The 16,786-nt window shown below is 52.8% G+C and overlaps 1 protein-coding gene across 5 annotated transcripts in view; it reads left to right on the top strand.

Annotated features, from left to right (window-relative positions):
* The first annotated feature begins 565 nt into the window (after positions 1–565).
* GNA12 (G protein subunit alpha 12) overlaps positions 566–16,786 on the top strand; it is a 106,704-nt gene continuing 90,483 nt past the window's right edge. For 3 of the 5 annotated variants that reach the window (XM_021086011.2, XM_085016000.1, XM_021086010.2), the window contains exon 1: positions 566–977. In XM_021086011.2, coding sequence (XP_020941670.1) covers positions 666–977 — 312 coding nt within the window. In that variant the 5' untranslated portion in view covers positions 566–665. Of the gene's footprint in view, positions 978–11,416; positions 15,967–16,178; positions 16,785–16,786 lie in introns of those variants that run through there. The other 2 variants (XM_021086014.2, XM_021086013.2) reach the window with 2 other exon arrangements.

Here is a 16,786-nt window from a genome sequence, read left to right as displayed (position 1 = left end):
TGTTTTAAATGTTTGGCCCATTCCCCCCCCCCCCCCCGCCAGTGTTTCTGGAAGGAATAGCTTTCTCTCTCAACCAAAGACTAGCATCTGGACCTCTTATCGATATTTCCCAGCTGTCGGGCAACACCGAGCCCACTCCGCGAGCCCCAAGGTCTCACAGGTTGACCCAATCTGGGAACCCAGAGAGGCTCTTTCTGTACACCTGGCACTTCTGGTCCCGCCCCGTTTCACGACATCCCCAATCCTAAGCCCGTTTGCCGTGATTGACATGATCCCGGAGCAATTAAAATTGGTTATGGCGGGCTGCCGGCCCGCCTCCCCGACGACCCCGCCTCCCTTTCATTCTGAAAGAAAGAACCTCGGCACGGGGGGCCCAATGAGAAGCGCCTCCACCCCAAAGGTCCCGCCTCTTTCGGCGCCGACCCCGCCCCCAAGGCCGGAGAGATGCCCGCCTCTCGGCCTGTCATAATCCAATAGGAGGGCGCGGCCGTCCGAACGGACGGCAGCCGGCCCAATCCCCGGGCCTCGGGTTGCGCCGCCCCGCCCCTCCGCCGGGCCGAGCGGCGGGCAAGAGCGGGCCTCGGGGCGGCGGCGGCGGCGGACGCGGCCTGAGGGAGCGGCCGGCTGCCGCCTCGCCCGCCGCGGGGTCCATGGCCTGAGCGGCCATGTCCGGCGTGGTGCGGACCCTCAGCCGCTGCCTGCTGCCGGCCGAGGCCGGCGGGGCTCGCGAGCGCAGGGCGGGCGGCGGCGGGGCCCGCGACGCGGAGCGCGAGGCGCGGCGGCGCAGCCGGGACATCGACGCGGGGCTGGCCCGCGAGCGGCGCGCCGTGCGGCGCCTCGTCAAGATCCTGCTGCTGGGCGCGGGCGAGAGCGGCAAGTCCACCTTCCTCAAGCAGATGCGCATCATCCACGGCCGCGAGTTCGACCAGAAGGCGCTGCTCGAGTTCCGCGACACCATCTTCGACAACATCCTCAAGGTGCGCTTTCCCCGCGTCCCCGCCCGCACACCTGCGCCTAGGTGCGTCCAGGTGCGCGCAGGTGCGGCCCCTCGTACCTCCGCGGCCCGGCTGGGACCACGGCTGACGCCTTTGTCTGACGTTGGTCCAGCGGCCAGGTGCCCCCAGCTTTGGGGGAGCCGACCAAGGATGCGCACCCTGTCTCCCCGTCGACCTAGTGGGCTTCGCCTCCGCCCTTCTCGGGGACTTGGGGGGCCATGGAAGCGGAAAAGCCGGACACCTTCTGGGGCTTTGGAGGGGCAGGGGTTTTAGTAGTGGGGAGAGGCCCCCCTGGACTCCCGGTGGGGGACTGCCAGCCTCCTGGGGTCCGGGTGCCATCCTTGCCTGCCCTCCCAGTAAGTTGAGAGCGAGGTCAATTGGAGAGGAAGGCAGCCGCAAGTCTCTCCTTTTAAACTATTAGGAAAATTTCAAACATATACAGAGTAGAGACAGAGAACAAACAGTACCGTACCCACGCCCACAACTTCAGGATTCAGTGCCAATCTTGTTTCACCTATAATCCTGCCCCTGTGATTTTTGAAGCAAATCCCAGACATGGTGTAGATTCGTTGGAAAATGTTTGTTTATGTGGCTTAGAGATAAGGCTTCATGTAAGACACATAACCATGATATATCCTCATCAAACCTAAACATTAGTAACTCCTTAATACGGCCGAGCATCCAGCCAGTGTTCAGGTTTCTTGCATTGTCCCGACTTGTTGTGTTTGCGTTAGGATATAAATTCAGTCCTTGCGTCGCAGTTTTTAATATATGTCTTGGGTGGTGTTTCCTTTCCAGGTGCTTCTCCTCTCCCATGGTCCATTTCTGTCATTTGCAGTTTGTTTGTGGGGGGAAAAAAGTTTGGAGTTGACCACGTGTGGGTTCTAGCCTCTGTGTGCTTGCTCCGGGTGCCTGAGCTAAAGGGCCGCAGAGAAAGGAATTCTGGAGAAAACTGATGACGAGAGAAAATTGAGTCTCCCTGTATCTAGATAAGGTCATTTCTTTCTTTCTTTCTTTCTTTCTTAAAGTTTTTTTCCTCTCCTTTTTCCTGGCCCCTTCCCCAACGCTTTCTCCAGCCCACTTTGGGGAAACCAAATCACAGGTATGAGGAAAGTTGTCTCAAAACCGAGGCAGAGGCAAGCTTGTTCCAGAAGCCTCCCTGGAGACGGGATTTTATGGTGCCCCAAGGACTCTAAATTTAGCCAAGGGCTGTAGGACCAACCCACTGGTACACTGCTTTCACTTCATCGGTGAGGAAGCCAGGGCCTTGGCGAGGAAGCGGCGGTCCCTTACCAGACCTGGAACCCGGGGCTGCACGCTCCCCAGGCCTGCGTCGGAACCCGCTCCAGCCTTCCCACGTGGTGTTTTTGTTAGTAGGACATTTCATTTTGATAGAAATAGCTCTTTTAGGGTCCTGACGGGAAGAGAGTAATTTGAATGATAAAACACCGCTTTTTCACCTCTTTGAAAAGCCTCTCTGTGAGTCAGAGCTGTGGCCCAGTACTTCATGAACTTGAAAGGCTAGGTGCCCAGTCTGATTCAAGGAATCAACTGTGCGTTTAAAAATTCCCCTCATCTTCTGGGGTCAAGTGCATGTGTTGTCTTTCTCTGTCACAGAGCTAGATTTTTTTTTTCTTTTCTTTTTTTTGTCTTTTTGCCATTTCTTGGGCTGCTCCTGCGGCATATGGAGGTTCCCAGGCTAGGGGTCGAATCAGAGCTGTAGCCACCCGCCTACGCCAGAGCCACGTCTGCGACCTACACCACAGCTCACGGCAACGCCGGATCCATAACCCACTGAGCAAGGCCAGGGACCGAACCCGCAACCTCATGGTTCCTAGTGGGATTTGTCAACCACTGCACCACGACGGGAACTCCTTTTTTCCTTTTTTTTTTTTTGGCTTTTCTGGACTTCTGAACCAGGCAAGTTATGAGAATTTACAGATACGGCTGACTGACCCGTTTCTTTCAACTCGGGAGGCCAAGAAAACATTTAGAAACAGAATCTTAAAGTTCAATCTGTGTCTTATGTCCATTTTAGAAAACTGAATCTTACTTTTCCCAGTGCATATAAACATTAACTTTTACTAACTTCCTTACCCACGAGAAATAAGATTTGTTAACCAGTATCCTATTTTCCTTGTCAGTTTTTTCACTAATTGTTGTTCTATATTAAACTCATCTTGTCTGGAGTTCCCGTCGTGGCGCAGTGGTTAACGAGTCCGACTAGGAACCATGAGACTGCGGGTTCGGCCCCTGCCCTTGCTCAGCGGGTTAACGATCCGGTGTTGCCGTGAGCTGTGGTGTAGGTCGAAGACTCGGCTAGGATCCCGCGTTGCTGTGGTTCTGGCCTAGGCTGGTGGCTACAGCTCTGATTTGACCCCTAGCCTGGGAACCTCCATATGCCGAGGGAGCGGCCCAAGAAATGGCAAAAAGACAAAAAAAAAAAAAACAAAAACTCATCTTGTCTATTGTGACTCTTTCAAGAAGTAGTGAGCAATTCATCTTTCAGTCTAAAACTAGTAATTACCTCCCCCCCACTTTTATTTGGACAGATCACTTTGGGAAGAGACTTTTTAAATAAATTGCTTTGTAGTGGCTCTAGTCGCAGACTTTTGAATGGTAATGTTTGGAATAATATCTGTGTCTCCAGGTAGACTGTGTGCTAACAGGCTGTTTTTAAAGCACTAGCTATGTGCTAGGCCTTTTCATATATGGCACTTAATTTTCGTAGCGTTTCAGACGGCATTGTCCATTTAGCCAGTGGGGACCTTGAGGACAGAGGGTTTGAAATCTGCATAAGGTCAGTTACCCGATTCGTAGGTGACAGAGCTGGGAACCAACCTGGTCTTTTTTTTTTTTTTTTTTAATTAAACTTTTGATATAATCGTAGCGTCCCATGCAGCTGTGAGAATAATAGAGCACTCCCACGTACCCTTTAACCAGTTGCCCCAGACGGTGAGATCTGGCAAAACCAGACTCGTATCACGACCAAGACAACGACGTAGCCAAAGTGAAGATACAGGACGTTCGAGTTTCAGTCCGTATTCCTGGTGTGGCCTTGGATGGCCCCTCCCACCCTCTCCCTCTCCCTCACCTGGCGGTGGTTGATCTGTTCTCCAGTTCTGTCATTTCGTCCTTTCAAGAATACGATATAAATGGAACCTTGCAAGATGTGATATTTTGGAAGTGGCTTTTATCACGCAGCAGAGTTGCCTAGACCGGAGTCGTTGGCATCCGCGGTCGGAGTTCTGCCTCCAGATTGCTGCGTCGTCGTACCCAGGGAAAGGCTTTACCACCAGACCCTGGGCATCTGGGTTGTTTCCAGGTTCTGCCTGTTATGAATCAATCTTCTGTGAACGTCCGTGTACGTTTTTGTTAAGCACATAAATTTCCATGTATCTGGGATAAATGCCTGAGTGCAGTTGCTCGGCTGTGTGGTGGTTGCACGTTTAGCTTTATAAGAACCTCCCAGACGTGAGAGTGGCTGAAGGATTTTACCTTCCCACCGGCAATGTCTGAGTGCGTGACCCCGTCGTCTCTCTGCATCTGCGCCAGCACTGGGTGCTGTCCCCGTTCTTGGTTTCAGCCCTTCCGATCGTGTGTTGAGTGTTCCGTCAGTGCCATTTTAATTTGCATTTATTTCCCTAGTGGCTAATGCCCTTGAACGTCTTTCTTTCCTGTGCTCCTTTGCCGTCTGTCTGTTCTCTTTGGTGGAGCATGTCTCGTCCTACTTTTTACTCGTTTTGTAATTAGTTCCTTGTTTCTTTGTTGCTGAGTGTTGAGCGTTCTTTATCGATTCCGGGAGCCCTCCTTTGTCAGCGGTGTGGTGTGCCAGTGTTCTCTCCCCGTCCGTAGCTTGGCCTTGTGTCCTTCTTAACGAGGTCTTTCATAGAGCAAAAGGTTTTCATTTGGATGAGGTCCAGTTTATCCGTTTTTTCCTTTATCATGCCTTTGACGTCAAGTCGAAGAACTCTTTACCTAGTCTAAAATTTTTTTTCTCCCAGTTCTTCCAAAATTGTGTAGTGGCATGTTTTGCGTTTAAGTCTCTGATCCATATTCTGCAGTTAATTTTGTACAAGGTTGTGAGGTTGAGGTTTTGTTTGTTTTTTGTCTCTGGGCGTCCAGTTGTTCTGGGGCTTTCTGTTGTAAAGACTTGCCTTTGCACCGTCATTGAAAATCAGGTGGTCATGGAATTCCTGCTGCGGCGCAGTGGCTTAATAACCTGGCTTGTCTCTGCGGAGGTGGTGGTTCGATCCCCTGCCGGGTGCAGTGAGTTACGGATCTGGGGTTGCTGCAGCTTGAGCACAGGTCGGATTTGGTCCCTGGCCTGGAACTTCCACATGCCCCGGGGCAGCCGTAAAAGAAAAATACATCAAGTGGGCATATTTGCACGGGTCTGTTTCTGGGCTTTCCCTTCTATTCCAGTCGTCTGTGTGTCTCCTCTTCTGCCAGTGTCACTGTGCTGGTTACCGTAGCTAGCTGTATAGCGGATTTTATATCAAATGATTTCTCCCACTCCATTTTTCTTTTTCAAGGTTGCTTGAGCTATTCTAAGGCCTGTGCCTTTCCATAGAAGTTTTAGAATAAGCTTTCCTATTAAAAAAAAAAAAAAAAAACTTGCTGGGTCTTTGATAATATTTGCATTAAACTTGGGGAGTTTGGAAATGCAAATCAGAACTATGAAGTACCAACTCTCACACCCACAAGAGGGACAACTATCAAAAAAGGTGTTGGTGAGCACGTGGAGAAATTAGAACCCTTATTCACTGTTGGTGGAAATATATAATGGCACCGTGGCCATAAAAAGTGGCTACAGGAGTTCCCATCGTGGTGCAGCGGAAACGAATCCAACTAGGAACCATGAAGTTGCGGGTTCCATCCCTGGCCTCGCTCAGTGGGTTAAGGATCAGAGCTGTGGTGTAGGTTGCAGACGCGGCTCGGATCCCGCGTTGCTGTGGCTGTGGTGTAGGCCGGCGGCTACAGCTCCAATTCAACCCCTAACCTGGGAACCTACATATGCTGCAGGTGTGGGCCTGAAAAAAAAAGTGGCTGTAAAAAAACCTTGGGGTCAACTTGGGGAGAATTGACGTTTCTGCTGTGTTGCGTCTTGCAGTCCATTTTGCACTTAGCACCATCCAGATCCTGTGCATGTTTTGTTGAGTTTATACTGAAGTATTTCCTTTTCTGCAGCACATTTCTAATCGACTGTGTGTTTTATTTTGTTTCCACCTGCGCCTTGTTAGCATACAGCGATGAGATTGCTTTTTGTGTCTCAATCGTGTGTCCTGTGACTTGGCTAAATATACTTAATGGTTCTAAGAGCTTTCCTATGGATTCTTGGGGATTTTTTTTGTATAGGTCGTCATGCTAGATGCAAATAGGGTGACTTTTATTTCTTCTTCCCCACTAGGGATGCCTTTATGTCTTTTCCTTGCTCACTGCAGTAGAGCTTCCAGTAGTAAGAGGGGTGAGAGTAGTCACAGCTTGTGTTTCTTTCCTGACATTAGTCATTTATGTTTTGTCTTTTTCTTTTCTTCTTCCACCAAGAGGGCAGATAATTTATTGTGCATGTGTTCCAACCAGCCACACCTGAGAACAAAACTAGTCCACAGTGCCACAGGTCCAGGGCAAAGACCCAACGGGGACTGTTTTGATACGAGCAGGGTGGTCTCAAAGTGGCCGCGGCGATCAGAATGGCCAAAGAGGTTCTAGACCCTTTGAGCCGAGTTCTAGACAGAAGGCAGGCAGCCCACAAATCGCACCAGCATCCCCAGCCTCCGGGCTTTCCTTGTTTCTGCTCCTGTGGCTTCTGCGGTGTACACATCTTCATGGACCTCTGCCTCGTGGCCCTTTGGCGCTCAGCCCACGCGTTTGCTCCTTCCTCCCCTGGGCTCTCATGCGGGGGCGTTTCTCGGAAGGTGGTGCTGAGGCCGAGAGCTGGGTCTTCCCTTTTTAGTTTGTTAGTCTTTTAGAGGCTGACTACTGTCACTTATTTTTTCCTGAAGAATCTGCTTTGTGTGTCTTTGATTTTTCTTTATGGCTTTCCCATTTTCAATTTAATTTATTTCTGCTTTTTATTATTTTTTCCTTCAATTTACTTTGGTTTTATTTTGCACTTTTTCCCTCCTAGTTTCTTGACTTGGGTTATATCTGAGACCTCTCCTCTTTATTTTTTTCTTTCTTAAGGCTGCCCCCACAGCATAGGGAGGTTCCCAGGCTAGGGGTCAAATAGAGCTATAGCTGCCAGCCTCCGCCACAGCCACAGCAATGCAGGATCCAAGCCACATCTGTGACCTACACCACAGCTCAGGGCAACACCGGATCCTCGGCCCACTGAGCAAGGCCAGGGATCAAACCCGCAACCTCACGGATACTAGTTGGATTTTTTCCCCCTGTGCCACAATGCCCTCTCCTCTTTTCTAATGTTAGCATTTTAAGTGCTATAAATTTCCCCCTTAGCACAGCTTTAGCTGTGTCCACATATTTTGATGTGTTGAATTGTAATTTTTTATTCAGTTTCATGTGTACTTTTACTTCTTTTGAAATAGCTTCTTTGGCTTATGAATTGTTTGGAAGTGTGTTGTAGTTTCCAAGAGGTGAGAGACTTTCCTGTTATCTTTCTGCTCTTGAGCAATGTGGCTCTATTATGGTCAGAGATATACTTTGTACAGCTTCAGTTCTTTTAAATGTTTTGAGGTTGGTTTTATGGCATAAAGTGTGGTCTATCTTGGTGTGTGTTCTCTGGGCCTATGTTGGTGAATGTTCCACGGGCACTTAAGACAGTGCGTATTCTGCTGGTGGTGGCGTTTTCTGCATGTGTTTGGTAGATCAGTTGGTTGATGGTGGTGTTGGGTTCTTCTGTATCCTTGCTGATTTTTCTTTAGTAGTTGAGAGTAAGGTGTGGAAGTCCCCACTGTAATTGTCCATTTCTCCTTTAGTCCTATCCTTATGTGCTTCCTGTGTTCTGAGATTCTCCTGTGTGGTGTGTGAACATTTCGGATTAATGTGTCCTCCTGATGGATTGGTCTTTTTGTCATTATGTCAGGTCCCTTCTGGTCTCTAGTGATGTTCTTTGCTCTCAAGTCTTCTCTGTCAGATATTTGACATAGCCTCTTTTTTTTTTTTTTTTTAGGTCTGCACCTACGGCATACGGAGGTTCCCAGGCTATGGGAACTCCAGCCACTTTTTTTTTTTTAATGAGTGCCTTCACGACATATGCCTTCCATCCTCGTAACCTACCCACAGAGTTGTTTTGAAGTGAGTTTCTTATAGACAGCATCTTGTTACAACCTATTTATTCTGCTGATCTGTTAATTTGTATGTTTAGATGATGTACATTAAGGTAATGGTAATTATTAATCTAGCGCACACGTCTCCCATTTTATTATTTTACATTTTGGGTTTTGTTCCTTTTGTTTCTCACTTCCTGTGGGTTATTTAAATGTGTTTTAGGGAGTTCCCATCGTGGCTCAGTGGTTGACAAATCCGACTAGGAACCATGAGGTTGCGGGTTCGATCCCTGGCCTCGCTCCGTGGGTTAAGGATCCGGCGTTGCCGTGGGCTGTGGTGTGGGTCGCAGGCACGGTTCTGATCCTGCGTTGCTGTGGCTGTGGTGTAGGCTGGTGGTGCAGCTCCGATTGGACCCCTAGCCTGGGAACCTCCATATGCCGCGGGTGCGGCCCTAAAAAAGACAAAAAAAAAAAAAAATGTGTTTTAGGTTCCATCTTGATTGACTGATTTTTGAGTATATCAGTTCCAGCTTTGTATCGTGTGTGTGGTGGTTGCTCTCGGCTGACGGTACACACCTCATCCCAGTCTATTGGAGTCTGTGTTTTGCAGCTTTGTGCCAAGGGTGGAGGCTCTGCTTCCACTTAGAGCCCTTTCCCGTGCCCACCGTCAAGACATCTGTGTCTTAAGTGTTCCTTAAGCTTCCAGCACCGCGTCGGTTGGTTTCCTTCCGTCATCAGATAAGATCGGAGAAACTCGTGAGAAACAGACTTCGTTATAGTGACGCCTGCTTTGCCCTCTTCTGACTGTGTTCGTTCCTTCCAGAAGTTCTGGGCCTTCTCTTCGCCTCTCCTTTCTGTCGGGAGAACTCCCTTCCTCCTTCCTTTAAGGGTGGATTTGCCTGCACACGCTCTCTCGGCCTTCCTTGCCCCAGACTGCCTTCGTGTCGTCTTTAGTCTTGAAGGACATCAGCCGATTTATACCTGACCCTTCTTTTCTTTGACGCCTTGAAAAACGTGCCACGTCCTTCTGGCCTCTGTGGTTTCACATGAGAAATCCAGTTGCTCTCAAGTCAGCGTGTCGTGTCTCTCGGGCTGATTTTAAGACCTTTTCCTCTGTCTTTGGTTTCCACAAGTTTCGTCATGATGTTTTAGATGTAGGCATCTCTCAGCTTATTATGTTAGGGGCTTGCTCGGCTTCTTGAATCTGTGCATTTGTTTCTTTTGCAAAAACGGGGATGTTTTCAGCCATTGCTTTTCCAGTGCTTTTTCGGCCCCGTGCTCTTCCTCCCTTCCTCTGGGGCCCTGGGGATAAGTCTGTTCGCTCCTGCTCCTGACTCTGGGTCCCTCTGTTCCTGACGCTGCTGCCTCGTTGAGTGGAGTCCCAGCATCAGCTCTCCCTCGGCCTGGCTGACACCAGGGAGCGGAGGGAGCAGCCGTGACCGTCAGCCCAGCCTCCCACCCCTTTCTCCTTCCAGCTGGGACTGGGCGGGGGTGGAGGCTCAGCTCCCGCCGCCACTGCCCTGGTGCGTGTCCAGGCAGGGATGGGAGGTGGGTTCCTGGTGGGCCACTTGGAACACGCCTGACTCCGAGGGACGGGAAGGGGTGTGGAAGGCCAGGTTCCCTTTCAGCCTCACCGGAACCTCGGAGGATGACAGATGCAGTTCTTCTCTTGGTATTTGGCTGGCATAGGATGGGTGTCGCCAAAAGTGTTTTCTGTTGAAAGGCCACCCTCTTCCCGGTCCTTGCCTGCAGGAGCAGGCCACTCTTGGACCTCTTTGCTCCCGCCTTGTAGCTTTTCCGGCTTGAGGGAGGGCCTGCAGCACTCTGTCCAAGACAGGTCGGGGCAGTCAGGATGCCTGGGGACGCACTGCCACGTCATTCCTCAAGTCCCAAGGTCCCAAGCAGCTCTCCTTTCTACCCGTTTCCCAGGCACATCTTGCTGTGTGGTGTCTGGAGCCTTCTGGCTTGTGCGGCGAGGGCCTGGCAGGTGTGGAGCTCCTCGGTCTTGGGGCGAGGGCCTGGCAGGCGTGGAGCTCCTCGGTCTCGGGGGACCCCTTCATCATCCTGGTCCCTCGAGTGCCAGGTTCAGGGCACGTCCTTCACAGTCTCAGCTGTGCCTGAACTTGAACGTATCGTATGCTTCTTTAACGTGCTGGCCTCACGCGACCCCTGCAGTGCAGTATTGGAATCTACTAGCTGCTTTGACTTCCTGTAAATGTTACCCGGAAGACTTCCTCATCTTTATTTTTAAAAGCTTAGCGATGCTAGTCTGTCTCTTCCCAAGGGGGCTGTCCTCAAAGTTGATGTGGTTGATGTTGCAGCACTTGTGTGATAATGCCTCTGGGGGTAGCAGGTGCCTCAGTGTTTGTGCGGAAGGCTTGGTCTCACCCTGCTTCCCACTCCCTCTTCTGTGATTTCCAGAGCCTTCTGAGTCGCCACACTTCACATCCAGCTGGAGGTGAATGAAACATTCGCTGCGTGAAGGTCCTTTGTTGCCTGGACTGGACATCGCGCACAGAACCGCATGGGTGTACCATCTAACCACACAAAGCTGGGCCTTCCTTGTAGACACACTTACTGATGATTTCAAAACCTGGGGGAGAGTTAGAGTGTCAGAATTAGTGGTCTTTTGTTGGCACTGCAACAAAAGAATTCACTTTCATCATCGTTTTTAACCATATACCCAGATCTGTGCTGAGTGCTGGTGGGGAAGGGGCTGTTTAATTGTTGGGGAAAGCCTGTCCAGAAAGTGTGACTTGAGCTGGCCTGGGAAGGCAACATAGGGTTTCAGCAGGTGGAGGAGAACACTCTCAAAACCATCCACTCGTCCGTCAGCTAAGACAGTTCTCATAGGCAAAGGTGTTGGAGATGAGCGTGAGAGTGAGACGGAAGCCTCTCGTGCACAGGGCTGGTCCTGATGGCATGATCGCTAGACACCATGTCACCATGCTCTTTATAGCAGAACTTTTTTTCCCAGAAAATTCGTATATGTGCAGGGAGATTCTACGAGTGTTCTGGACATGCCGAAGCCCAGGAGTGGTTGTACCTGTGCCCTGTGGACTGCAGTTTAAGAACCTCTGTTGTAGAATACCAAGATTACATTACCTTTTGTAGATCTTTTATATTATATTATTATTATTTTTATTTATAGGTTTTTTTTTGTTTGTTTGTTTTTTGTTTTTTTTTTAGGGCTGCACCCATGGCACATGAAAGTTCCCAGGCTAGGGGTCGAATCAGAGCTGCAGCCACTGGGCTACGCCACAGCAACGCCAGATCTGAGCCACGTCTATACCTACACCACAGCTCAGGGCAACGCCAGATCCTTAACCCACGGAGCAAGGCCAGGGATCGAACCCGTATCCTTAGGGATCCTAGTCGGGTTCGTTACTGCTGAGCCGCAATGGGAACTCCAGTCATTCTTATTTTTAGAATTGCTTGCTGGGTCATGCTTTGCTAAGGTGAATAGGCCTTTGGAGAAACCTCCAGGACTGTCCTGTGTTTTTCAGCACTCAGAAACTCCTCTGGGCTTAACGCGGCCATGGGTTTGCGTGAGAGCAGAAGCCTCGTGTGCTTCTGGGGTCTGAAAGAACAGTTGGGTTTCTGTTGCTTTGTTGGCACGTGGCGTTTAAGTGAGCAAGTTTACGTTTTAATGGGGGCACACATGGTTGGTCCTCTAGCAATGGCAGAGAACAAAACAACATCTTCCATTGGCTAAAACGCTCCAGAAACACCCCTCTGGCCGTGGTGGGGATTCAGAGCACAGGGCGGTTGGCTTTCCCTCCAGCTTTCGGGTCGACGTGCTCGTTAGTTTAGCCCGATCTGTTCCTCGGGGAGCAGTGTTTGCCCTTGGCTCATCTGTTGCTTGCCGTTCAGGATACAGCTGTGCTTGGTGCTGGATGGCGCTCTGTTGGGAGCTGCTCTTTCTCTTCTGTCATGACGTCGGTGAGAGTGGGGAGGTGGATCTGAGCGGTTTCAGAAGATGGGAACCGAAGGCCTGTCTAGAGGTGTAGCTCTAGGGCGATCTTCTAACCAACGACGCTGATGCGCTGTGATGCTTCAGTTGCATTCCCTCGAGGGCAGTGCCATCCCTTAAAGACAGGCTGGTCTGCTTCACGTTGGAACGACTCAAGCAGGAGCCACAGAGTCGGCGCAGCTGCTTCGTTTGAGTGTGTCGCCCTATTCGAGTGAGCGCCGTAGGCAGAGTGGTTGCTGACCGCGAGATAGTCACCTTTTTGAACGGTTCTTTGTGCATGAAGGGACACACCTTGGTGTGTCTGACAGCAGGATACACGTTCAGGTGGGTCCAGGTACGTTGGTTTCTTGGAGCGGAAAGCACTGAGTCCGTGTAGTGGTTAGAGAAGCCGTGGCTCCTGCGTTGGCTTGGGGAGCGGAACCGTCGGGAACGCGCGATTTGGAAGTGCGGCAGCCAGGCGGGCAGAAAAGGGGCCCTCGTTACTCTCGGGAGGATTTGCGCGTGGATGGAAGGTCGCTGGAGGGCAGCGCCGCCCTTGTTCTGGGTGCCGGCTGTTCAGGGGCCCTTGGTTAAGGAAGCACAGGCCACAGGGGCAGCCCTTCTCGCGGAGCCCGGGCATGCGTCTCGCGGTCCAGTCGAAAAGCCGGGGCACCGGCTCTGTCAGGGAGCCCTCGCCTCAGCGAAGACTGGTCTTGATGCACACGTGCTGGTGTTGCGGGCACACCCAGGCCTCGGGGGTTAATGGCGTCCCTGAGCTTGGCACCAGCTCCCAGCCAGAGCGCTCTGCCTCGGAGCCTGCGTCCTGTCTGAGCCTGCGGCCCGTGCTGGCCTGACACCGTCCTTCCCCTGGGCGAGCGCTCTGGTGACGGTGGATGCCGCCTGCCTGGGGCGGTCAGGGCGGCTCCCTGCTGTGTCCGGGGCAGGCCAGGTCTGGCGCCAGGGCCATGGGAAGCCGCACCTGTGGTTCTGAGCCAAGCCTGCTGTGCTGCGTTGTGTGCGTGACGGTCCGTCCTCTCGGGGTGCCCACCTGCCTGGTTGGCCTCTGCGGGGACGGGAAGCAGAGGGGGCAGGCAGGAGAGGGGACCGCACTGGCTCCACCCCTGGGAGGACAGGGGAGCCCTGGCCGGGCTGAAGGAGGCCTCCAGGACCGCCCCCCGGTTGCAGGTGAGACTTGGCTGGATGCGTGTCGCAGTAACCATCCCGGGCCACGTCCTCGGTGACTCGAAGGCGCTGCGGCAGCCGCCACAGTCGCTGACAACAGACCAGGCAGCGCAGACTGCCTCCCTCTTCAAGGTGAAGTTTTGTGCATCTCGGTAGACAAGACCTGACGTCTCCCGAGAGCGGAAGGGGAGTAATTATTTAGAAGCCTCCCCTTCCTGCTGGTTTCCTTTACGGGTAAAAGGGAACCGCTGCCTCGGCGCGTGGCTTTTGGCCTTTCTGTAACGCCTGTGAGCAGGATTTTTACTGTGTGTTTTCTGCGAGTACCGAGTTCTCCACCTATAATTGTTGGCACACGAGACGAGCCCCGAACCACTCACCCTTCTTGTGGCCACCTAGCGCTCTTTCCCGCCAAGGAGGTGATGTTGCACAGCTTGGGGTTTAGGTCGGGGGGAAGAAGCGTGTTCCCCAGGAGCCTGACGACGGGATCAGCCAGTAGCGGGGGGTCGGAGGCTCTGTTCGACAGGGGCGAGGGGACGGGGAGCGCGAGGGGCGACTGCGGGAGACGCGCTGGTGAGAGCCGAGGCGCACGAGCCTGGCGGTTTACCTTCTTAGCAGTACACACGGGCGCAGCATCCAGATTGTGCTGTTAAACAAACACGCCCGAGCTACCAGAACATACTAACTAGCTGAAGCAGATGTCTCCTTGAAAGCAGTCGTCTCGGGGGCAGGTCCGCAAATACCCAAGTGTGCCTCCTTGCGCTGGGGCCGCCGACCTGGCGAGACCATCTCTGCACGGAAGGAACGACACCTGCTCTTGGCGTGGGTGCTTTCATCTCCATGTCTAGGGCACCTGCTCTGTTACCTCCTTGGACCCTCTCAGAAACCGCCTTAGGGGTTTTACTCTGGTGGGAGAGACTTTGGTTTTTCAGGCCAGTCATTTCTGGCCTCTCTCGCCTGCCCTGCATCCTCTCTCCCATGGCAGGGGGCGTGGGTGCCCGCCTGTGCCCCTTGGAGGAGGAAGCAGGCTCGGTGGCTCCCCTGCCTTCAGCGAGCATGTGGTCTGTGCCCGGCGCTCAGCTGCAGGTGGGCCTGCCTGTGTTTGTCCAGCTGTGCCAGGGAGCAGACCTGTTTGGCTGCAAATCTAAAACCACACTCTTCCGTCTGGCTTCTATTAGTCAGAAAGCCAGTATTTTGATCTCCATCTGTCTGTCTATATCTGACTCCTTTTTGGATCTCCGAATCGACTCTGGACCTGGGAGCAGCAGAAGGAAAACGGAGCCCCACGGAGAATGAACCTGCCTGGGCCGCCTGCTGGGCTGGACTCCCTTGTTGACATCCGACATCGGCTGGGGTCTTTTTCTGGGACGAGCCAAGTGGCCCTTATTTTCGGAGTAAATGTAGTGGTACCCGAAGGACCCCATCACCTTCTCTTTGCGAGTAGAAAACAGACGCTCACTGGCTCACCAGCTTGTGTGAGATACTGGCGTGTGACAGCACCTTGGAGTCGCTGGGTTTCTGGCCTTGCACTGCATCCCGCCGGTCGGGGAACTCGCCTCACTGAAAATCCTTGTTTCGGAGACCCTGACACACTCAGGCCCCTTGGGCTCAGTGTTCTGTGGAGCAGCGCAGACTGTAGCCCTCCGTCTACTCAGCACCTTTTGGAGTGAATTAATTTGCTGCCAGATTCCCCGATGCTGTGATAGGGCAAAGACCGAGGCAGTGCTCCTTCTCCTCTGGGCTGAGCTGCCATTAGCCCCGTGCTCTGTCTCTGTAATCGGCGGGGAGCTGTGCAACCTGCAGCTGAGAGCATCCGGCATCCTGAGGGACGAGACGTGATGAGAGGGCACTGCTCGGCAAGGGAGAAACCGCGGGCAGGGACAAGCTCTGTGGGAGTGACGGACGGGCGCGGGCAGAGCCTGGGCCAGACCTGGCCCCGCCTTCCAGGCCAAGGTGACTCTAGAGGACTGCAGAGCTTCCAGCAGAATTGCCCTGCTGTCTGAGTTTCCAGGATCCGTGGGGGGGGGGCACTGTGAGAGCGTGGGGCAGGGTGTTCATAGATGTGTGTGCTTTTATGCTTTACCTCCGAATATAAAAAATTGGCCAGAAAAAACCAAGGAAGGAAAAGGGACGTTATTACACATGTACATTGAACTCTGTGCAATTCTGATACTGGACCCCTTTTGACCTAAAAAATGGCAGTTTTATGTTGTCCAGCCTAACATTTGAAAAGCACTGCAGCCAGGGATAAAAAAGAGAAGATTCCTGGGCCGCGTAATGTATCTCTTAACCTCAGCTCTTCTTCCTGAAAGACACAGCGGGAAGGCGGGTGAGTCAGCACAGACGGAGCAGGCGGCCCCGGCAGTGGCCAGGCCGGGGGAAGGGCGGGGAGGCTGGGACCCGCAGAGGCGAACGGGCGCATACAGGACGGGCGAACACCGAGGCCCTGCCGTACAGCGCAGGGAACTCTGCTCAAGATCCTGTGACAAACCATCACGGCAAACAGTCTGAAAAAGTATGTCTAACTCGGTCGCTTGGCTGTGCAACGGAAATGAACACAACGCAACGTTGTAAACGCACTCCGCCCGAGTCAAGTTGTTTAAAAAAGAAGGTGAGTCAGCAGCGTTCTGAACATTCTCACGGATACCTTCCCGTTGGCAGAGAAGCAGAGCCTGGTGTCAGGAGGAGATGCCCCAGGGAGAGGGAGGGGCAGCGCTGGAGGCCGAGGGGCCGTGCAGGGCAGGGGCCGAAGCTCGGGGCGTGGGGACGGAGCTGGAGGGGCCGGGCTCTGGGTGGATTCCAGAAGGGAGTCCCCGGTGCTCCTCTTTCCTCACCTGCATTTCCTGAGACGCGGGTTGAAAGGAGCGTCTCCCATCACTCTGGCCGTGATCTGGAAAGCCAGCTGAGGTAGAAGCAGTGTCAGGGGAGCGGGCCTCAGGTCAAAGAACAAAGTGAGAAGACTAGGCCAGCCAGGGGAGGGTGAGAAGACACGGCATGTCACCTCTCGGGGACAGCCCGCCAAAGCGGGGAGCAGGGGATCGCATGCCAAAGACCGACGCCAAGCCAAGTTTGGAAAAAAGGGCAAACTGAAACACGAGTCGGCTGCCCACGGGTGCTGGAATGAGCATCTAGATGATACAAAGCCAGAGCTCCAGGGTCTGCTCAAACAGGACGGTGAGATAAAAAGGGACACTGCAGAGCTGGAGAGAGACGCTGAAACCTCCGACACCACCAGCTCGGGAACAGGCCGGGAACAGGAAGGGGCCGAAGAGAAATTTAATCAAGACGTGGGGGGGCTTGTCCAGCCGGACTCAGCATCGTCCCCCCATAGTTTGGGACCTGGAGAGACGGCTGAGCTGCATGTAAATGTGTCGCTCAACCTCAGTGTCCAGCGAAGCCCTGCTTTCTCACCCGTGCCTGCAGCGGGAAGT

Source organism: Sus scrofa, chromosome 3 (genome assembly GCF_054392235.1).
Source record: "Sus scrofa isolate SSC_HxYL_T2T_F1_AM1 chromosome 3, Sscrofa_HxYL_maternal_Yorkshire_Landrace_v2.0, whole genome shotgun sequence".
Lineage (NCBI taxonomy): Eukaryota > Metazoa > Chordata > Mammalia > Artiodactyla > Suidae > Sus > Sus scrofa.
The sequence above is the reverse complement of the archived record's forward strand: the minus strand, read 5'-3'. Positions and strand labels throughout refer to the sequence as shown.